Source organism: Indicator indicator, chromosome 27 (assembly GCF_027791375.1).
Source record: "Indicator indicator isolate 239-I01 chromosome 27, UM_Iind_1.1, whole genome shotgun sequence".
Classification (NCBI taxonomy): Eukaryota; Metazoa; Chordata; class Aves; order Piciformes; family Indicatoridae; genus Indicator; species Indicator indicator.
In genome coordinates this window covers 267,501-290,572 of record NC_072036.1, presented here as the reverse complement: position 1 = coordinate 290,572, position 23,072 = coordinate 267,501, and the positions used below count along the sequence as shown (strand labels likewise).

Sequence of the window (23,072 nt, the reverse complement as noted above, 5' to 3'; positions counted from 1 at the left end):
GGTCCCTTCCAACCCTGACTGAAAAGAAAAAAAAAAAAAGAAATGAAAAGGAAAAAAAGAAAAAGAGAGGTTGACCACAGCTAGAATAGAGAAGGGAAAGCTGGGTTTGACAGGGCAGGCTGCAGTCCCAGGTTCTGCTGAGGAAGCTCTGAGATGTTTGGGTGGATTGCCTTGTTCCTGCTTTCAAATTTCTGAACATCATAGCCAAAAAAAGGGAACTTTTTTTTTTTTTTTTTTTTGCTGCCAGGCCAGAACCAGTTCCAGCGTGGGGTGAGGGTTACCATTGGTAATTTGCAAGTCTTTGATGCCTCCAAGCCTCTCCCTAGTCACCTTCTAGGGTGTGTATTGTTTTGTCTTCTGCTGTAGTCTGTTCTTTCCTATGGGCTATGGTGTGTCCTGTGCCCTGCAGAAGCACATTTCCTGCCTGAGCTCTTTTCCCTGCTGAGGCAGCTGCTGGTGACCCACCACATCCTATGCTCTATCTCATTCTGGTTTGACCTAATCTATTGCAAATGTAGGTTCTTCAAACCAGACTCAGCTCTGGTGAGGCCACAGCTTGAATATTGTGTCCAGTTTTGGGCACCTCAATACAGGAGAGATGTGGAGGTGCTGGAGCCAGTGCAGAGAAGGGCAACGAAGCTGGGGAAGAGCTGGAGAATAAATCTTATGAAGAGCAACTAAAGGAGCTGGGGATGGTTAGTTTGAAACAGAGGAGGCTGAAGGGAGACCTCATTGCTGTCTACAACTCCCTGAAAGGAGGTTGTGGAGAGGTTGGTGCTGGTCTCTTCTCACAGGTCATTAGTGACAGAACAAGAGGGAATGGCCTCAAGCTGGGTAGGTTTAGAGTGGACATGAGGAAAATTTTTTTCCCAGCAAGAGTGGTCAGGGATTGGAATGATCTGCCCAGGGATGTGGTTTAGTCCCCAAGCCCGGATGTGTTTAAAGGTGGTTTGGATGTGGTGCTTGGTTTAGGTGTGACCCTTGTAGAGTAGGGTTGTGGGTTGGACTTGGTGATCCTGAGGGGCTTTTCCAACCTGAATGTTTCTGTGATTCTTCTTACTTGAGAGCAGTGTACACACAGAGCTGATCTAGAGATGACTGAAGTCACAAAATGGATTTTCTCATGACAGCAAGGAAGAAAATCAGAGTAGGTTAGTTAATCACAGGACAAGTATTACCTCATGGGTCTTGGTTTAAGTATTTTTGCTTTCACTCAAAGAAGTAAAGGCACTTGACAAAGAGAGAAAAAGCTGAACAACATCTTTCCTCTCCTTTTGTGATTCTTTTCAGGCTCCATCTACGAAATGTTTGGCAATGAATGCTGCCTGTCGACGGGAGAAGTCATTAAAGTTATTGGCTTCAAAATTAATAAGCTCATAGCAAGTATCTGTGAGAATAATGAAGTCAGCCAGATTTCAGCCAAAGTGGAATTACCACTACATTTTCCTGGTAAGGTGGTTTGTGGATACATGTTATTGAGGAATTATAACCCAAGTAATCACTTCTGGTCATTGTCATTGATTTGCTGTCCCGATTGGTGTGTCTTTGATGTTACAACTTCAGGGTACAATTTCATCAGCTGGCACCAGACATAACCAACTCATTTTGAAGTTCCAGCTCTTGCAGTGCTTTATTTCGAGCCTGCATAGAAATTATTAATGCTGTAATGTTTGGTAGTAGTGCTTTCTGTTCTTGAGGTTACTCAAGTGTAAAAACTACTACAAAAATCTTCTCTTCAATTACTTAGGACTTAGCCAGACTTTGTCTTAGCTGAATTTTCCTTGCAGTGTGATCAGACTTATCATTTATTGACTATGTTTTATGTTATATATAAATATAGAAATGTAATTTTAATATTAATTTATATATAGAATGTTTATATCTTTATATCCTTTTAATATAACACATATTATATATAAATATAGAATGTAATGTTAATATATTTTTATATATATAATTTATATATTCTTTATATATATTTTATATACATATACTTATTATATATTTTATATTTTTACATACATATACTTATTATATATAATTATAGACTGCCCCAACTTTGTTTTGAGTAGTGGTTCTTAAATATTTCTCTCTCTCCAATGGAAGTGTTTAGAACAATCGTTATTTTGCTTTCTTACACCCAATATTTTCTTATTTACATTCTTTAGCTTTCTCTGCTTGAACTTTGTGAAGAAAAATTAAAAAGACACTTGTAAACCATCACACAGTGAAGGTGGTGAGACACTGGAACAGGTTGCCCAGGGAGGCTGTGGATGTCTCCTCTCTGGAGGTGTTCAAGGCCAGGTTGGATGAGGCCTTGAGCAACCTGGGCTAGTGGGAGGTGTCCATGCCCATGGCAGAGGGGTTGGAGCTGGATGATCTTTAAGGTCCCTTCCAACTCAAACCATTCTGTGATTCTGTGATTCATTTTCTATCCCCAAAATACACATTTCTCTCTCGTACATTCCTTATATATCACTCCTTTTTCCCCGGTAGATCCTCAATTTCCTTTCATGTTTTTCTTCCCCACCTAATCAGAACCATTTGTGTGACCATTTCTTAAAAGCCTTTTGTGTTGGATTGCCATTTTCAAGTACTAGTAGGGCCCAAAAGTGGTGATCCAAGATAACTTAATTATCTGTGCCTATCTAGAGATATTGAAGTACTATTGCTTTACAGTGAACTCTTGAAATATTTGGGATTTTTCACAAAATCCAAACTTCTTTGCTGTTATTAAAATTTCCTCTGTCCCTAAAAATATATAAACATGGAGGAAATCATATTTGAAACCTTGACTGGCCAGGTGGGTTTGAAGTGTGGCCAGCAGGGCTAGGGAGGTTCTTCTCCCCCTCTACTGTGCCCTGCTGAGACCACACCTGCAGTCCTGTGTCCAGTTTTGGGCTCCCCAGTTCAAGAGAGACAGAGATCTGCTGGAGAGAATCCAACAGAGAGTCATGAGGATGCTTAGGGGACTTGAGCATCTCCCCTGTGAAGAGAGACTAAGAGCCCTGGGGCTGTTTAGTGTGGTGAAGAGAAGACTGAGAGGGGATCTGATCAATGTCTATCAATAGCTGAGGGGTGGGTATCAAGTAGAGGGGGCCAGGCTCTTTTGGGTGGTGTGCACTAATAAGACAAGGAACAATGGATACAAACTTGAACAGAGAAGATTTCACCTCAACATGAGGAGAAACTTCTTTGGTGTGAGGGTGACAGAGCCCTGGAGCAGGCTGCCCAGGGGGGTTGTGGAGTCTCCTTCTCTGGAGACTTTCCAAAGCCACCTGAATGCATGCCTGTGCAATATAAAATAAAATGAAACAAAATAAAATAAAATATAAAATAAAATAAAATAAAATAAAATGCCCAGGGTGGTGGTGGAGTCGCCATCACTGGAGATGTTCAAGAGAAGCCTGCACGAGGCACTTGGTGCCATGGTCTAGTTGATGGTTTATGGCTGGGAGATAGGTTGGACTGGATGATCTCGGACGTGTCTTCCAACCTGGTTGATTCTATGATTCTATTCCATGAAAATAAAATACAAAATAAAATAAAATACAAAATAAAATAGAAAGTAAAATGAAATATAAAATAAAATATAAAATAAAATAAAACTAAATATAAAGTAAAATAAAACAAAATAAAATAAAATATAAAATAAGACAATATAAAAGACAATATAAAATAAGACAATAATAATATAATAAGGTAAGATAATAAGATAATAATAATAAGATAATAATAATAAAATATAAAATGAAATGAAATAAAATCAAATAAATGCAGGGTTCATTTTGCTGCAATTTATCATTATCGTCCTCCACATGATGGGTATTACTGAGCAGCAGTCCTGAAGAGGAGCATAAGGACACTTCTTATTAGCCTACCAGGGAGCACCACTCTCGTTTCTCTCTGCATTTGTACTCCTATGTGTTCAAGAGCTTGTTGGCAAGATGGAAATTTGTCATTTCTCAAATTTAGTTCTTAGCTGCAGAATGATTCTTCTTTACAAATAGAAGACATCCCACTCTCTGCTCTTTCTTGACCTTTTTGTTTTATTAAATCTCTTCTCCCTAGTATCAGGTAGGAGAACAAGTGGAAATGGCCTGAAATTGTGCCAGGTGAGCTTTAGGCTGGATAAAGGTTAAAATACCTGTACTGAAAGGGTGGTCAGGCATTGGAACAGGCTGCCTGGGGAGGTGGTGGAGTCCCCATCCCTGGAGATGTTCAAGAAACCTGTGGCCATGGCATTTTGGGCAGTAGTTTAATGGCCATGGTGGTGGTAGGTCAGCAGTTGGACTCATTGACCTAAGATCATAGAGGTCTTTTCCAACTGAACCAATTCTGTGATTCATAGAATCATTCCTAGAATCATAGAATCATTCATAGAATTCCTTGAGTTGGAAGGGACCTTCAAGATCATCCAGTTCCAACCCCCCTGCCCTGGGCAGGGACACCTCCCACTAGCCCAGGCTGCTCGGGCTCCATCCAGCCTGCTCTTAGGTTTTAATGGAAAAGTTGTATAGACTCATATTAGTGTAGGGATGGGGGAGTACACAGGCACCTGGTGCTGGGTTGTTATGCTGGGAGCTCTAGAACTGGTGTAGAAATGATCAAGATGATCAGAGGGATGGAGAACCCCACCCATGGGAACGGGCTAGGGGAGTTGGGAGTTCAGCCTGGAGAAGAGAGGGCTACAGGGAGACCCCAAAGCAGCCTTCCAGCACCTGAAGAACACAGGAGAGCCAGGAAGGGACCCCTCACAAGGGCTTATAACATTCTGGTTGAAACATTGTGTTAGAGCTGGCTTGCCCCTGTCTCCAGAGCAAAGCACAGGACCAGATTGCAGATGACCTTTGCCACGCTGCCTTTGACTTCAGTGGAAATACCTGCAGGTCTCCAGGAGTGCTCACACACAGAGTGCTCTCTTCACAGAATGGGGAGGGTTTGGAACAGACCTATGAAGATCATCTAGTCCAACCCTCCCTGCCAAAGGAGGGTGGTCTAGAGTGAATCTCTTGCTAGTGTTGGTGCAAAGAAATCTTTTGCTTTTGGTGATCTCTCTTATGAGGAAAGGCTGAGAGCCCTGGGGCTGTTTAGCCTGGAGAAGAGCAGCCTGAGAGGAGATCTTACTGATGTTTATAAATCTCTGAAGGGAGGGTGTCAAGAAGAAGGGCCTTTCAGTGGTGTCCTGTGATAGGACAAAGGACAACTGATACAAACTGGAACTCAGGAAGTTCCACCTCAATATGAGGAAAAACTTTAACCCTGAGGGTGCTGGAGCCCTGGAGCAGGCTGCCCAGAGAGGTGGTAGAGTCTCCTTCTCTGGAGACTTTCAAGATCTATCTGGATGTGTTCCTGTGTGACCTGCTCTAAGTGGTCCAGCTTTGGCAGGGGCATTTCTAGAGGTCCCTAGCATTCTGTGATTCTGTGTTGTTATTTTCTACTTCCTCCCTTGTGAGTTACCATTAGCCTGTGATGGGCTCATGCATCCTTTCACCCTGTGCATGCTGGCAGAAACACTTCCATTTAGGTTACTCCAGGGCTAGCATCTCTGTGACTGGAGAACTGGGTTCATTAGCTTCAAATGAGCCTTACTCTCTGTCTTTCTGAACATATTTGCAGTCTACAGAATTCTTTTTTTCTGCTCTGACAAACCAGATCCTTGATAAAGTCTTAATCAGCCCTTTGCCCTGAAGAAACTGCTGCAACCACAAGTCCACTATCTGTGCTATTTCATTTTACCCTCATCCTAATTTGTTCTTTTCCATGCCTCAGAGGGCAGAGCTGTACTTTCTGTGCTCCTACACTGACTAAACAAAGATTTCTCCTGTAACTGCAGACACTTCAGTGGCTACACCTAACAGCATTTTAAACCACAGCTTTCACCACTGACAAGTTAACAGAGGCAGGTAATTTACACAATACCTGCCCAGTGTGCCAGCACAAATGATTTCATTTTGTTCTGTTGTATACCTTCTGCAAACATATCGCTGGGCTATCCTCAGGAGGTCCCTGGCAGTTGCTGCTGCTCATGTGAAGGATACAGACCTGATGGAGAGGGTTCAGAGGAGGGCCATGAAGATGACAAGAAGGCTGGAGCTCTTAGCAGGGGGGTTGGACTGGCTGAGCTTTTGAGGTCCCTTCTAGCCCCTAACCTTCTGTGGTTCTGTCCTTCTGGCCTGAGCAGCTCATGGCTGAGCACCAGGATATCGTGTTATGGCTAGGCAGGCACTTCACCTAGTGAGATGCCATGAGGTGCAGATGGTTGATGGAGGCTGACAGTGGTTCTGCATTTCTGCAGTCAGTCAGCACGTGGAGCCACTCTTGTCTCTGCAATTTCCCCCCAGACTGTTTGGCATCAGTACACTTTGCTTGCAAAGCAGATTACATTTAGAAAGTCCGTCTCCAGGAGCACTAAAGCCAGCTCTTGATAACCCAGCTGGACTTTTTTTCCAGCTTTGCTATTTCCATCTGTTGTTCACCCCCCTCAGTAGTCCACCAAGCTCTCTCAGCAAAGTCCAAGTGAATTGGATTTGATGATGTTACGATTTATGAAAAAGCACAACACAAATTTGTGTTTGACCTCAAAATGTCCAAACTTTAGCATCTCAAACTTCCCATATGTCTCCTGCTCTAAAGATTTCCTGGCCATCTTAGGTTTGAAAAACATTTGGCTTTGTAATTTGATTCAGAGTGGTTCTAGTAAGGTTCCAAATGGTTCCAGATAATGACGTGGGGCTTGTCTTATTTAAAATCTAGAGAACCATAGAACTGTTTCAGTTGGAAAAGGCCTCTAAGATCATATATCATAGTCAAGGAGAGCATTTATGAGACAGTATCATAGAATCATAGAAGTGTCAGGGTTGGAAGGGACCTCAAAGATCATCTAGTTCCAACCCCCCTGCCATGGGCAGAGACATCTCACACTACATCAGGTTGCTCAGAGCCACATCCAGCCTGGCCTTGAACACCTCCAGGGATGAGGCTTCCACCACGTCCCTGGGCAACCTCTGCCAGTGTCTCACCACCCTCATGGAGAAGAATTTCTTCCTAACATCCAATCTGAATCTACCCATTTCTAGTTTTTTTTCCATTCCCCCCAGTCCTATCACTCCCTGACATCCTAAAAAGTCCCTCCCCAGCTTTCTTGTAGCCCCCTTCAGATACTGGAAGGCCACAAGAAGGTCTTCTTGGAGCCTTCTCTTCTCCAGACTGAGTAGCTCCAATTCTTTCAGTCTGTCCTCATAGGACATATCCAAAATGCTCATCAGTTTGATGCTGAAATAGTTGGCTTCCAAATAGTTCTGTAGTGCCATCGAAACCAGTAGGGCTTGAGTCTGTTGTCAAACTCATGGAGGAGATGAATGTTTCTCCTACCTCTGCACTGCCAAATGCTTTCAGCTGGGAATGGTGTTCTAACTACTTTATGGAGTTCTGGAGATTTTCTAGGGGCAATGCGTGTGCTCCTGCCTCACAGGTGGGTAGCCATGGTCTTTGCCTTTGGGATACATCAGCTGTACTTTGACTACATTTTTTAATGAAGAATTTTGCCATTGGTGTTCTCCCAGCACTGCCAGGAGGTGATGCCCATTTGTGCTTGCAAAGCATGACAGGGGAACACTGTTTGGGGGAAGGTTTCCCTTCCACAATTTCAGTTTGTTATCAATGCCTTCTCACTGTGATGTCTCCTAAATGCTGATGAACCAGTTTGTCTGGGTTTACCCTTAAAGCATAGCCTTAAAACCACCACACAAGCCCAGTAGTGATTAGGACTGGAGCAGCCAACTTGCTTGTTAATGATTCTGACACAAACAGCTGTGAGAAAGGTCTGAAAAAGTAGTGAGATAGAAAAGGAAGTTGTGCTTTGTGCTTGTACAGGCACATTTATGGATGTGGCTTCCCTACAGCCAGGAGAGAGAGGGAAAGGAGAGGGGAGAGGTGGGAGAGAGGAGCAAGGGGCAAGAAGGAATGAAGGAATCTGGAAGGAAGGAATTTGGAAGGAAGGGATGAGGGAGGGAGGAACTTGGCAGGAAGGAAGAAGGAAAGAAGGAAGGAATTCGGAAGGAAGGAATTTGGAAGGAAGGAATTCAGAAGGAAGGAAGAGAGAGAGGAAGGGAGGGATTTGGGAGGAAGGAAGGAAGGAATTCGGAATGAAGGAATTCGGAATTTGGAAGGAATTTGGAAGGAATTTGGAAGGAAGGAAGGAAGGGAAGGGAAGGGAAGGGAAGAGAAGGGAATTTGGAAGGGAAGGGAAGGGAAGGGAAGGGAAGGGAAGGGAAGGGAAGGGAAGGGAAGGGAAGGGAAGGGAAGGGAAGGGAAGGGAAGGGAAGGGAAGGGAAAGAGGATGGAAGGAAGCTTGGCTATTTTGTCACTGTAGATGTAGCTACCAGCTAATTTATCTGGGTCCCCTGACTTGCTGACTTGGCTTAGGAATAACCTTTACATTCCATTATATTCACTTGGAAGGGAGCCTCAGTCACTGCCTGTTCCAGGAAGCTGCAATGTAATTCCATGAGGATTTCCCACTGCTGTGCCTGGGGAAGCAGAAAGCTGGATCACAGAGTTCAGCTAAACCCCAGTGTTTAGTCCTCTAAACCCTCAACACCCATGCAAATAGAGAGCTCTGCAGGCTTTCCGATTTTTCTTGTGCTGTGGACTCCTAATGAGACAGCTCCATGGGGCATGATTAACATGGAATAATAATGTCCCTAGGGGATAAAGGAGATCAGATGCAGCTCCTGCCTTACACTACTTCAGCTCTTCAATTGCCTTGTGATGGGCACAGTGATGCAACACCCACACCTTGAGTTACTCCATCTGGTGGTCTGTGCTGTCAGAGGCCACACCTTGAGTATTGTGTCCAGTTTTGGGCACCTCAGTACAAGAGAGATGTGGAGGTGCTGGAGCCCAGTGCAGAGGAGGGCAAGGAAGCTGTGAAGGGCCTGGAGAATAAGTCTGATGAAGAGCAACTGAAGGAGCTGGGAATGCTAGTGTGAAAAAGAGGAGGCTGAAGGGAGATCTCATTGCTGTCTACAACTCCCTGAAACAAAGTTGTGGAGAGGTTGGTGCTGGTCTCTTCTCCAAGTGATAGAACAAGAGGGAATGGCCTCAAGGTGCAGCTGGGTAGGTTTAGAGTGGACACTGGGAAAAAAAAATCATGGAAAGAGTGGTCAGGGATTGGAATGAGCTGCCCAGGGAGGTGGTTGAGTCACCAAGCTTGGATTTGTTTAAAGGTGGTTTGGATGTGGTGTTTGAGGATATGGTTCAGGGGTGACCCTTGTAGAGTAGGATTCTGGGTTGGACTTGGTGATCTCGAGAGACTTTTCCAGCCTGAATGTTTCTGTGATTCTGTGATATGCTAAAATCAATTTCCTTTGCTCATTCTGACCTATAGCTGCTGCTTTTTCATTTGTGATGTCTTTAAACATACTGGCTCCAGGAATCTCCAGGCTGCTTGTAGAAGAATGCACCATACAAAGCATAGCCAGAAACTTCATCCTGCATTTCACTGATCATATTACTGTTGCTCTTCCTCTTATCATGGCTACTTTTTTTTTTTTTAATCTTAAACAGTGGTTTCCTTAGAAGACAGATAAGAATTTAAGATGTTTTGTAATTTATTTTATTTTTGTATACAAATAAAGCAACTTTTTTTCCTCTTTTTACCATGAACATACCAATGTCGTATGTCAGAAACTACCTGCAGAGCAGAAAAGGCTAATTCCAGCCACCTGTGATTTATATCATCTAGTTGATACTATCTTTATTGAGACGCCTTTCTAGAAACCCAGTTATTAATTGCTTGATTTCTTTACTGAAAGTGTGGGCAGGCACTGGAACAGGCTGCCCAGGGAGGTGGTGGAGTCACCTTCCTTGAAGGTGTTCAAGAAATGTGTGGCCATGGCACTTGGGGACATAGTTTAATGGCCATGGTGGTGTTGGGTTCATGGTTGGACTCAAAGACCTTAGAGTTCTCTTCCAACTGAAACAATTATAGAATCAAAGGATCATCAAGGTTGGAAAAAATCTTTAAGGTCAGTGAGTCCAACTGAAACCCAACTACCATGAGCACTAAACTGTATCCTGAAGTCACCCTGCAGGGGGGGTTGGGCTAGGTGATTTCTAGAAGCCCCTTCCAACTCCTAATATTCTGTGATTCTGTGATCTATACACTTCCTGAACACCTCCTGGGATGGTGACTCCACCACCTCCCTGGGCAGCCTGTTCCAATCTTTGACCACTACTGCATGAAAGACAACTTTTTCTGATATCAAATCTAAACCTCCCCATGCATGACTTAACCCCAATTCTGTAATGAATCATAGAATCACAGAATCAGTCAGGGTTGGAAGGGACCACAAGGATCATCCAGTTCCAACCCCCCTGCCATGGACAGGGACACCTCACACTACATCAGGCTGGCCAGAGCCTCATCCAGCCTGGCCTTAAACACCTCCAGGGATGGGGCCTCAACCACCTCCCTGGACAACCCATTCCAGGCTCTCACCACTCTCATGGGGAAGAACTTCTTCCTCACATCCAGCCTGAATCTCCCCACTTGCACCTTTATTCCATTCCCCCCAGTCCTATCACTACCTGACATCCCCAGCTTTCTTGTAGCCCCCTTCAGATACTTGAAGGCACAAGAAAGTCTCCTCGGAACCTTTTCTTCTCCAGACTGAACAACCCCAACTCTTTCAGTCTGTCCTCATAGCAGAGGAGCTCCAGCCATCTGCTCATCCTGGTGGCCCTTCTCTGGACACCTTCCAGCATGTCCATATCCCTCTTGTAATAGAGGTTCCAGTACTCCAGGTGTGGTCTCAGCAGAGTGGAGTAGAAGGGGAGAATCACCTCCCTTGCCTTGCTGGCCACACTTGTGTTGATGCAGCCCAGGCTCTGGTTGGCTTTCTGGGCTGCAAGTGCAGGCTGTAATGCTATGTGTTTTGTCCCCACGTTTTTGTTGCATTCACCATCTAAAATTTGGCATGCCTTCCTTTATTGTATTTGTATTTATTTCCCTTTTTACAACATCAGTTTTCTGCTCTCAGGTCTTTACAAGGTTGTGGCAGATAAAACTCCCTATGTCAGCATTGAAGAAATTACAAGAAAAGTCTCTATTGGGCCCACAAGATTTGGCCATCCACGTTTCTACAGCTCTGAGGACATACAAGTGGCAAACCTCACTATCAAACACAACGAGCAGATCACCTTCAACTCGGTTGCAGAGGTAGATGGAAGGCTGGCTGTGAAGTGTGACGTGGTCAGGAACAACCAGGTTCATTCTTTTGCTTTACCCTTGTCACAAGAAGGAAAGTTCTATGAGTGTGAGGATGACCAGATATACACCCTGAAAGAGATTGCAGAGTGGAAGATCCCCAAGTGCAGGAAGCGGATTGTCCGACTGTCCCAGGCTTTACAGACGTGGGACTCCTGTAATCCACTCCCTCAGCATTTTGATGGCTGCTTGATTCTCACCCCTGTCTATGAAGTGCAGGCAGTAATGAGAGGTAAGTAGCAAAGTCAATGTTCTCCTTCTCTCTGTACAGTAAAGCATCCTTAAACACACAAAAGTCGTTTAAAATAGGCAGGAAGGATTCGATTTGGTCAAGAATCCCTCACCCATATTTGCCATTTTCAAGATAAAGAAAGATAACCAAATAACATTGCCCTTTTTATTCCTTTGTCAGTTATTAATTCAGACAGCTCATAGATTTATAGTGTCATAGAGTGGGTTGGGTTGGAAGGAACCTTAAACATCATCTGGAGAAGAGAAGGCTCCGAGGTAACCTTCTTGTGGCCTTCCAGGATCCAAAGGGGGCTACAAGAAAGCTGGGGAGAGACTTTTCAGGGTGTCAGGGAGTGATAGGACTGGGGGGAATGGAACAAAACTAGAAATGGATAGACTCAGGGAGTGATAGGACTGGGGAAAATGGAGCAAAACTAGAAATGGATAGACTCAGATTGGATGTTAGGAAGAAGTTTTACACCATGAGGGTGGTGAGACACTGGCACAGGTTGCCCAGGAAGGTGGTGGAAGCCTCATCCCTGGAGGTTTTTGCAGCCAGGCTGGATGTGGCTGTGAGCAACCTGCTGTAGTGTGAGGTGTCCCTGCCCATGGCAAGGGGGTTGGAACTGGATGATCGATCCTTGAGGTCCCTTCCAACCCTAACAATTCTATGATTCTATGATCCAGTTCCAACCCCCCTGCCATGGGCAGGGACACCTCCCACTAGCCCAGGTTGCTTAAGGCCTCATCCAACCTGGCCTTGAACATCTCCAGGTGTTCACAGTTCTATGTTTTTGTGGTTCTATTGGACCTTGCTTGAGGACAGCCCAGGCAGTAGATGGAACCTTGCTGTAATTCTGCTTGCTGCTGCAGCCATCCTGCTGGAGTTTGCATATTAAGAGCTTATCTTTGGGGGAGATTTTATTGCTTGTTGTTTAATGGCCATGGTGGTAGGTTGATGGTTAGACTTAATGATCTTAGAGGGCTTTTCCAACCAAAACAATTCTATTATTCTAGATTCTACTAGAAGCAAAGCAGTGAGCTCCATAGAAATGAAATCCTAGCAGATGTCATTCATGAGGATATTAAGCAGAAATTTTTTTTCCACACATGAGCTTTCTCTGATGAATGATGTTAAGTGAATGGATAAAAGAGAATGAGATTGAAGTGGGCTTGGACTGTTAGCACAATATACACTTGTTCAGTGTTTATTATGAGCCGTTCAGCTGTGCTTGCTGAGTGATTTAGTGTGTGTTGGAAAGGACATCTCCACAAGATAAAATGCTTCATTTTCTCCAGCTCTATCTAGGTTCAGGAATCTTGCCCATCTCCTAATGCTCGCTTGCCTTAGGTGTGTTCCCATGCCCACTTAGACATATGTGCAGTAAAAATATATGAAATTTGTATGAATATTATGAATCACTATGAAGTTAATGTTTCTCAACAGCTTGCCAATGGTTCAGAAATGTTTGGTGTTCTCTTCTCTTCTAATGATGTATTCCAGGGAGCCTTGTATGTGTTGATTGTGTTTCATGCCCACTCTTGTTTCATAGCATGCTCAACAGGGAAGAAGCATTAAATTGTAGAATCATAGAATCAGGCAGGGTTAGAAGGGACCACAAGGATCAGCCAGTTCCAACCCCCCTGCCATGGCCAGGGACACCTCACACTACATCAAGTTGCTCAGAGCCACATCCAACCTGGCCTTAAAGACTTCCAGGGATGGGGCCTCAACCACCTCCCTGGACAACCCATTCCAGGCTCTCACCACTCTCATGGAGAAGAACTTCCTCCTCATGTCCAGTCTGAATCTCCTCACTTCCAGCTTTATTCCATTCCCCCCAGTCCTGTCTCTACCTGAGATCCTAAAAAGTCCCTCCCCAACTTTCTTGTAGCCCCCTTCAGATCCTGGAAGGCCACAATAAGGTCGCCTCAGAGCTTTCTCCTCTCCAGACTGAACAACCCCAACTCTTTCAGTCTGTCCTAATAGCAGGAGAGTCCTAAAGAACTATTTAACACAAATTTGAAAAGCAGGCTTCATGCTACATGATTAACTCCTTTCTTGTGGACCATGAAAAATGGATTTTCACCATTTTTAGAAGAACTATAAATAGACACAAGATAAGCATAAGAAATAATTTTTTAAAAATCAATAAATAATAAAAAAAAGATTCTTGATAGGAGGGACAACAAATTACATTTTCACAGGCTATGAGCAGGAATCCTCTGTACTTCTCATTCTTAATAATGCACAAATTATATATGTGGAACTCCCCCACATGCTCACAGAAAAGCTCCATTTCTCACAAGTCATTTCCCCTTCAGTGACTTTTCCTTGTGGTGCTTGGGATATTTGTCACCTGAAGGTGTCAATGTGACAAAAGCTGAGCTGGAATAAATGGATCCTGAATCACTGTCATAAAACTCTCTCATATAAAATACACCTGAGGCTGACTTTTAAATGTAAGATATAGTTCTGCCCTGCTACAAGGAAGAGTGAATCCAGGCTGTACCATCCTTGTTTGCATGTCTATACAGAGTAAGTCTTATTTAAGAGAGTCATTAAATATTATTTGCTTGTTAAATTTTACTGCTCTGGTCAGTGATCTGTGGTGGCACTGACCTGGAGCCAAACTCTTAAACAAGCCTTAATTGCAGAGTCAGCTTTGTGCTTGGAATTTTAGCATCCAAAATTTTACAAGTTCAGATGTGATAAAAGAGTTAGTCCCTGTCAGACTGTTAAATGCAATGGCTTGGTTCTGATAGTGAATAAAACCAGATGGCCAGGAAAAAGATGCAAGAGTTCCACAAAGGATCATTATGGTAGAAAGGTCTTCGTTCATTAACAATAAGCTTGGATTTTTTTTATACAAAGGTTTTGCCCTCTTTTTTCTTTTTAGGTGACATTAGTTTCTAATAAATTCCCTTCCCCTTCCCCTTCCCCTTTCCCTCCCCTTCCCCTTCCCCTTCCCCTTCCCCTTCCCCTTCCCCTTCCCCTTCCCCTTCCCCTTCCCCTTCCCCTTCCCCTTCCCCTTCCCCTTCCCCTTCCCCTTCCCCTTCCCCTTCCCCTTCCCTTCACCTTCCCCTTCCCCTTCCCCTTCCCCTTCCCCTTCCCCTTCCCCTTCCCCTTCCCCTTCCCCTTCCCCTTCCCCTTCCCCTTCCCCTTCCCCTTCCCCTTCCCCTTCCCCTTCCCTTCACCTTCCCTTCCCCTTCCCCTTCCCTTCCCCTTCCCCTTCCCTTCCCCTCCCCCTTCCCTTTCCCTTCCCTTTCCCTCCCCTCCCCTTTTCCCTCCCCTTTCCTTTTCCCTTTCACATCTTGCTCTTGTCTCCTCTTGTTTCTCTCTTCCTTCATGAGGTCTCCTGCATATCTGGCAGTCATATATCTCAAACCAGTTAGGCTTTGAGTGGCCTCTTCAATGGTGCATGTTAACATAGGGAGGTGCACACCCTGGGGAAGGTCCTTTCAGTACCTGCCCAACAGAACATGTCTGTTTTGTTCCAATGTCACTTTGAAAACAAACCTCAGTGCTGTTTCTTTTCCTTTCCAGCTCGAAAGGACATAGTTCACATCCTCTCAGATCTGGATGTGGAGGTCAAGGATATAACAGACTGTTATGATATTAGGTCTTTCCTTCAGCCACTGTCTTTGGAAGATGTGTTTGAGAGAACGAGCAAAGAATTTCCTATGGTTGCTGAGATAATGGAAGGACCTTCAGGAAGCCAATACCCAGCTAACTTATTGTGTACAGGGAAAGAGATCATCATCTACCAAAAGTACCAGGCAGCAAGAGTCCTCACCTCTGAGATCAGAAGTGATTCCCCCAAAAGACATTTTTTAATTCCTGTGAGCTACAAAGGAAAGTTCAAGAGAAGACCTCGGGAATTTCCAACTGCCTATGACTTAGAAATAGCACGAAGTGAAAAGGAGCAGCTTCATGTTGTAGCAACAAAAGCCTTTGATTCCCCTCATGAAGAGCTTGCTTCTGTTTCTGTTGGAGATCAATTTCTAGTTCAGCAATGCCAGACTAGTGAGGTCCTGTATGAAGGAAGAAAGAAGCTCATAGATGTTTTAGCCTGTGAACAAATACTAAGTGATGGATATAAGAGCATGCTCCTCCCTATGTACATGGAAGGTGGCTTTGTGGAAGTGATCCATGACAAGAAGCAGTACCAGCTGTCTGAGATCTGCAAGGAATTCCATTTGCCTTTCAATGTCAAAGTCTCCGTCCGGGACCTTTCCGTTGAAGAGGACGTCTTGGCTGCCGCGCCTGGGCTGCAGTTTGAAGAGGAAATCACAGACTCCTATTTGCTGATCAGCAGTGCCAGCAGCCCCGTGGAGAGCTGGGAGCTCCCTGTCTATCGCTTAAACATGTTGGTCCACTTGCTGAACAAAGACATCCAGCCAGCTGCACCACCCATGACCAAGACAGCGGTGGAAGAGATCAGCGAAGAGCAGTACTACATGGTGCGAAGATATGAAAACCAAACCCTTCATCCACCACCCAGGCCTCCCAAAAAGCCAACAATTACACCCAATCCTGTTATGGCAGCACCAGAGCAAGGGCTGTCTGGGCTACTACAGGTTCCAAAGGTAAGAACAACCCCCATGTATCAGGGGAAAAGGACCTAGGGGGTCCTGGTGGATGGGAGGTTGACTACGAGCCAGCAATGTGCTCTTGTGGCCAAGAAGGCCAAGGACATCCTGGGGTGGATTAGAAGGGCTGTGGTTAGTAAGTCCAGAGAGGTTCTCCTCCCCCTCTACTCTGCCCTGCTGAGGCCACATCTGGAATGTTGTGCCCAGTTCTGGGCTCCCCAGTTCAAGAAGGACCTCAGGAAAGTGCTTGAGAGAGTCCAGCACAGAGCACAGAGCCACAAAGGTGATTAAAGGAGTGGAATATCCTCCTCATGAGGAGAGACTGAGGGAGCTGGGGCTCCCTCAGAAGAGGAGACTAATAGGACACCTCATTAATGTTTATAAGTATGTAAAGGATGAGTGCCCAGAGGCTGGAGCCAAGCTCTGCTGGGTGATGTCCAGTGACAGAACAAGGGACAATGGTGGAAGTTGAGGCATAGAAAGTTCCAAGGAAACAGGAGGAACATTTTTTTTGACTATGAGGATGACAGAACACTGGGACAGGCTGCCCAGGGGGGTGGTTGAGTCTCCCTCTCTAGAGATATTCAAAACCTGCCTGGATGTGTTCCTGTGTGATCTGCTCTAGGTGACCCTGCTCTGGCAGGGGGGTTGTACTGGATGAGCTTTCGAGGCCCCTTCCAGCTTCAGTCTGTGATTCTGTAAGGTATCACAGTTTATCTTTGAATTCTTTTCTTCCTTCTAAGAGTGGACAGAAATAATTTTACTCCCAAAGGAAGTAAAATAAAGAGGCTCTCGTTGAATTGGAGAGAAATAAAGAATTACAATCAAAAATGTACAGGAAAATACAGACCACAATGAATCCTTAACACCTAATACATATACAGGGCACATGAAAACCCACCAAACCCTTCCCCCAACCAGAGTAAACCACAAACCCCAGTGCTTGTTTTCTACCCACCACTCTACCCCCCCTTATCTCCCTTCCATGAGACCTAAACAGGACAAGATTGCACAGGGAAAATGAGTCAGGGCTCTAAAAGCCACAAACAGACCTCCTCCCCCATGTTACCAGATAAGGACTCCCTCCAGAGAGACAAAAAGGAGGGAGAAAAGAGAGAGGACAAAAGGAGGGAGAAAAGAGAGAGGACAAAAGGAGGGAGAAAAGAGAGAGGACAAAAGGAGAGAGAAAAGAGAGAGGACAAATCATACAGCCTGCTTATAAAGAGACACCAGAATTTTGGGATAGAAGAAACAATTCACACTTTTCCAGTCCACCCCTGGACCTTTCTGCTCTTCCTGGAGGACTCAACTCTATGTTGAGTCCTTCACACCCACGGGTCACGTTTGGTGGTCTTACAGCCTCCATTTCACTGGTGTGATCCTTCTGGCATGTACACTGGTGACTCTCTCAGTTGCCTGTAACAGGCAAATTAGCCATTAGGGACCACCATGGCTAACCTCTCCAGGGTGGGTGGATTGACCCATGAAAAATCACAGAACCATGATGGCTGACAGTTGAAAGCTTGTCTATATGATTTTGCACTGAGAATTCTTTCCTCCACCAGCTCAGGAGTTAAAGGGGAGATTTGAAGTGGCTGCATTTAAATCTTTCTGAAGGGGAGCCTGTGTTTTCATGATGTAAAGAATAATTTTGCTCAGGTGTACAATGGCAGAATTAAATCCACAGCAAGGCAGGTGGCAGAAATATTTTTGACTGTGCTGTTTAGTGCCTACCCAAGTGGCAAATACATCTGGAATTAAAAGGGCAGCTGTTTTAGATCACTAGTTGATGTTGAGGATGATGATATTATGTTCAGTTTGAGTCTCCTCACTACAGGAAAGACACTGACTTGTTGGAGTGTGTCCAGAGTAAGAAGGGGGAACCACAAGAAGGATGGAGAGAGACTTTTTACAGAGGCTTACAGCGGTAGGAGGAGGGACAATGGCTTCAAACTAGAGAAGAACAGATTAAAATTGGATATTAGGAACAGGTTCTTTAACATCAGGGTAGTGGAACACTGGAACAGGCAGCCCAGGGAGGTGGTTGAGGTCCATCCCTGGAGATATTCAAGGTGAGGCTTGACAAGGTTCTGGGCAACCTGATCTAGTTAGGGATGTCCCTGATGACTTCGGGAGGGGTGGACTGGATGACCTTTGGAGATCCTTTCCAACTCAGACCATTCTATGATTCTGTGTGGCAGTTTAGGCTGGGTGCCCCCTGCCACTGCCGCATGAGATACACCTCTGGTGTCCTGGGTGCCCACCCACAGGGGTGGACACAGGAAACGACGTATTTCTACCCATAAATCCTGCACCCTATAAGGCCATCTGCAAAGTCATTCTCTTTCTCTTTCTTCCCTCTCTGCTGCCACGGGAGATGTCCTCTCTTATCGGGTAATGCCGGGGGAGTATCCTCAAGGCCTCTTAGGCCTGTCTAGGCCTAATGCCAGGAGGAGAATGGAGGGGGGGGGCAGTCTCAGACCTGGCCAGCCTGAGACTTGCCTAGCAGCGGGAGGGGGAAGAAAGAGCCCTGGGGGGTTTGGGTTTACCCTCAGGTGGGAAGAAGGGAAGGATTGGGAAGCCTCTGGGAATTCTGTGAGGGGTTCTGTACGCTTTGGGATACTCTTTGTCACTATGCTTTGTGGTTTGTAGTTCTTTGTAGCTTCACCAATTGCTTTTCCATTTAAACTTTCCATCACTCTCCAATCCGTTTGTGTGAGTCTCATTCTTTTGTCCCTTTCGGGGCAAGAGACGATCTGTCTGGCCCCAAACCAGCACATTCTGTGATTCTATGATTCTGTGATTCTGTGATTCTATGATTCTGTGATTCTGTGATTCTATGATTCTATGATTCTGTGATTCTATGATTATATGATTCTATGATTCTGTGATTCTATGATTCTGTAATTCTATGGTTCTGTGATCCTATGATTCTATCATTCTGTAATTCTATGATTCTGTGATTCTATCATTCTGTAATTCTATGCTTCTATGATTCTGTGATCCTATGAACAAAGCTGTGGAGAGTCTGGAGAACAGGGCTGGTGAGAGACCTTTGACAAGGGCTTGTAGTGATAGGATAAGGAGCAATGGCTTTGAGCTGGAAGAGGAGAGATTGAGACTGGAGATTAGGAAGAAATTCTTTCCAGTGAGGGTGGTGAGACACTGGAACAGGTTGCCTGTGGAGGCTGTGGGTGTCCCCTCCCTGGAGGTGTTCAAGGCCAAGTTTGATGAGGCCTTGAGCAACCTGGGCTGGTGGGAGGTGTCCCTGCCTATGGCAGGGGGGTTGGAACTGGATGATCTTGAAGGTCCTTTCCATCCCAAACCATTGTATGAATCTATGATGACTGGACTCATGCAGAAGATAATATTTTCCTGAAACGAGGAAAGAGCAACAAGGGCAAGAGAGGAATGATCTGAGTGAGAGCAACCTTAGACTGCAGCTGTCCAGACAAAGAGGTACAACTTAAGCAGGCTGTTCCAGAGGACATTTTTTTTGTCACATACTTGTTATAAATAAATAATAAAAATAAACTGCAGTCAGAGCGCTTTGAGTTGTACAGATCTGTAAAGCTCCTTCCCTGGAAAGGTGAAACACGTGGAGATCCTTTATTCATAAGATTAATCATCCTGAGCTTTAACACAATAGGTTTCAAGTTGCACAGGACACATTGTCTTTTCTACCTTGAGCAAGGAGAGGCCTGTGATGGCAACAAAGGAGACTGCATTTTCACAGAATCACAGAATTAACCAGGTTGGAAAAGACCTTTGAGATCATCAAGTCCAACCTATCACCCAACACCATCTAATCAACTAAACCATGGCACCGAGTGCCTCATCCAGTCTGTTTTTAAACACTTCCAGGGATGGTGACTCCACCACCTCCCTGGGCAGCACATCCCAATGGCCAATGTCTGTTTCTGGGAAGAATTTCTTCCTAACATCAGCCTAAACCTCCACTGGCACAGCTTGAGACTATGTCCTCATGTTCTGGTGTTGGTTGCCTGGGAGAAGAAACCAACCCCCACCTGGCTACAACCTCCTTTCAGGTAGTTGTAGATGGCAATAAGGTCTCCCCTGAGCCTCCTCTTCTCCAGGCTAAACAGTCCCAGCTCCCTCAGCCTCTCCTCACAGGGCTGTGCTCCAGACCCCTCAACCAGCCTTGTTGCCCTTTTCTTCTTACATCTACATCAGGAATATCTGAGGGTTCAGCAAGGTGCACCTTGTGCCAACCTGATACACGGTGCTCTTTGCACACTTTCTGACTATGCATAGACTTATTTGCATGAATAACAGACAAATGTCCTACCAAACAAATGTCCTAATGAGCTGAACTTAAGCCTGAGAAGGTGGCAGCCTGGAGTATGCTTTACTGCCCCATGAATTGCCCTGCTCCTCCTGCAAGCAGCCTGGTGCTCAGGGAGCTCTGGCTGCTTGCTGGAGGGTGGGGAATGGCTTCCTTGCCCACTACCGGGGAAGCTCTGCTTGGCTTGGTACTTCAGGATTAAATGCTGCTGCTGCATGTACCCACAGAGGACTAAGACCCAGCTGTTTTGTGCCAATGCCTGAGAATGCTCTGCAAGGCTGGGTCATCTCTAGCTACAACTTGTGCTTTGATTGCCTCTTAGATCACAGCAAGGCTGGGTCATCTCTAGCTACAACTTGTGCTTTGATTGCCTCTTAGCTCACAGCAAGGCTGTGAGGGCAGAGAGACTCCAGCTGTCTCTGCCTGCTGTTCTCTGACCTTGGGGCCAGGAGCAGGACTGGGTACTTATGGCCATGTTATTCACTGAATGGTATGAGATTAGCAGCCAGCATGGACTGGAACATCCAATGAGGGCAAGAACTGCTCAAGAAGGATAGAGGCTTGCTGAGGGTGTACAGAAAGGGGCTATAAATATGACTAGGGGACAAGAACATCTCTCTTATGAGGAAGAACTGGGAGAATTTGGGTTTTTTAGTCTGGAAAATAGAAGACTGAGGGGGGATCTCATCAATGCTGACAAATACTTCAAGGGTGGGTGTCAGGAGAATGCAACCAGTCTTTTTCCAGTGGTGCCCAGTGACAGGACAAGGGGTAACAGGCACAAACTTGAACACAAGTTTCATCTTAACCTGAAGAGGAACTTCTTTAATTTAAGGGTGGTAGAGCCCTGGAACAAGCTGCCCGGAGAGGTTGTGGAGTCTCCTTCTCTGAAGATATTCAAAACCCTCCTGGACGTGTTCCTATGTGACCTTCTCTAGGTGACCCTGGCTTGGCATGGGGGTTGGACTCTGGAGGTGCCTTCCAACCCCTACCATTCTGTGATTCTGTGATTCTAGGATTCTGTGAACTGCTTCCACTCGTGAGCAAGGTGCAATGCTGCAGAGACAGACGTGTGCACAGTTCAGCAAAGTGCAGAGCCATCAGCTGAACTGTCAAACAGAATACAGCTGCAGCAACCAAGCCCTCTGCCCAGCCTCTTCACAGGGCTAATTATGTTGGTTTGACTCCTGCTGACACAGCTCCCACTGCCAGAGCCTGGGGATCTCTCCTCTCCCCTCCACGCTGCAGTGTAGCTTTTCCCTTTCCCTCTCAGGTGCTCATTTTGTTTGGATAAGAAACATCCAGACTACAAATGTTGGTAATTTTACATCAGTTGTTAACTGAGGAATGAAAGAAAGCAAAACTCAGAGAAAATTCATGCAAAATAAACAAGTGAAAACAAAGTTGCATGTGTTGAATGATGAAATTCCAGAGTCATCACAGAACAGCAAGGGATGGAAAAGATCTCTGGAGATCATGGAGTCCTGGTAAAGCAGGGTCACCTAAAGAAGGCCAGACAGCTATTTTAGACATCAGCTATCTATCTAATAACCAATATCATCCCTACCCATAAACCATACTGCCCTTGCACCCCCACCTGAGGACAGTGATAAACAACAATTGTACTACAAAGCTGGTGAGGCGCCTGGAACACAGCCCTGTGAGGAGAAGCTGAGGGAGCTGGGGGTGTTTGGCCTGGAGAAGAAGAGGCTCAGGGGTGACCTCATTGCTGTCTACAGCTTCCTGAAGGGAGGTTGTAGCCAGGTGGGGATTGGTCTCTTCTCCCAGGCAACCACTGACAAAAGCAGAAGACACAGTCTCAAGTTGTGCCAGTGGAGGTATAGGCTGGAGATTAGGAGGAAGTTCTTCACAGAGAGATTTGCCATTGGAATGTGCTGCCCAGGGAGGTGGTGGAGTTGCTTACCTTGGAGATGTTCAAGAGAAGCCTGGATGAGGCACATGGTGCCATGGTCTGGTTGATTGGATGGGGCTGGGTGATAGGTTGGACTGGATGATCTTGGAGGTCTCTTCCAACCTGGCTGATTCTATGATTCTATGATTCTTTGCTCAGTGGTAAAACTTAGGCTACAAGCAGCTATTTGCACACACACGCAAAAATAATTCCCCATTTTCCTTGCTGGAATGATTGGAATAAAAGCCCTCAGGGTCCTCTAACTGCCATGTAAAATTACATAGTCAAAGCCATTCAGTTTCTGATTTGTGAGCTTAGCTAGATAATGAGAATGACCTAATAAAACCCTAGAAGTTAATGCCACTGGTTTGAGACTGAAGCACCTCAGCCTCTTGCCAAGTTGTTCCTGGAAAGAAGTCCCTGTTGGAGGAACAAATCAGGCCCTCAGTGTCTGGATACTAAAATTCATTTGACAAGAACAAGCCAGATGTGCTCTTCCCAGTTAGAACCACCACAGTGAGGATAACAAACCAACTTCTTACTTAGTGACTCCAGAGGAATGTTTCAGGTAGGGGCTTGGAAAGAAAAGGCTTCAAAATTGTTTTCTAACATTTCTTTAGGTTTTTCACCTCTTCCTTGGTTTCCTTCCCTTCAAGGGGATTCAAGCAGCAAAACTTTTCTAGCTGATCAAGATTTTTCAGCTGAGAGAATGATCAAAAGAAATTGTCACCAACATTTCCAGCAGGAAATATCCTTCA

At 45.2% G+C, this 23,072-nt stretch overlaps 1 protein-coding gene across 1 annotated transcript in view; it reads left to right on the top strand.

The window, feature by feature from the left end:
* The window catches only part of THEMIS (thymocyte selection associated), a 122,510-nt gene that overhangs the window by 18,076 nt on the left and 81,362 nt on the right, over positions 1-23,072 (top strand). The window contains 3 exon segments of the mRNA XM_054393048.1: positions 1,291-1,449; positions 11,046-11,504; positions 15,051-16,093. Of these exon segments, the coding sequence (XP_054249023.1) occupies positions 1,291-1,449; positions 11,046-11,504; positions 15,051-16,093 (1,661 nt within the window).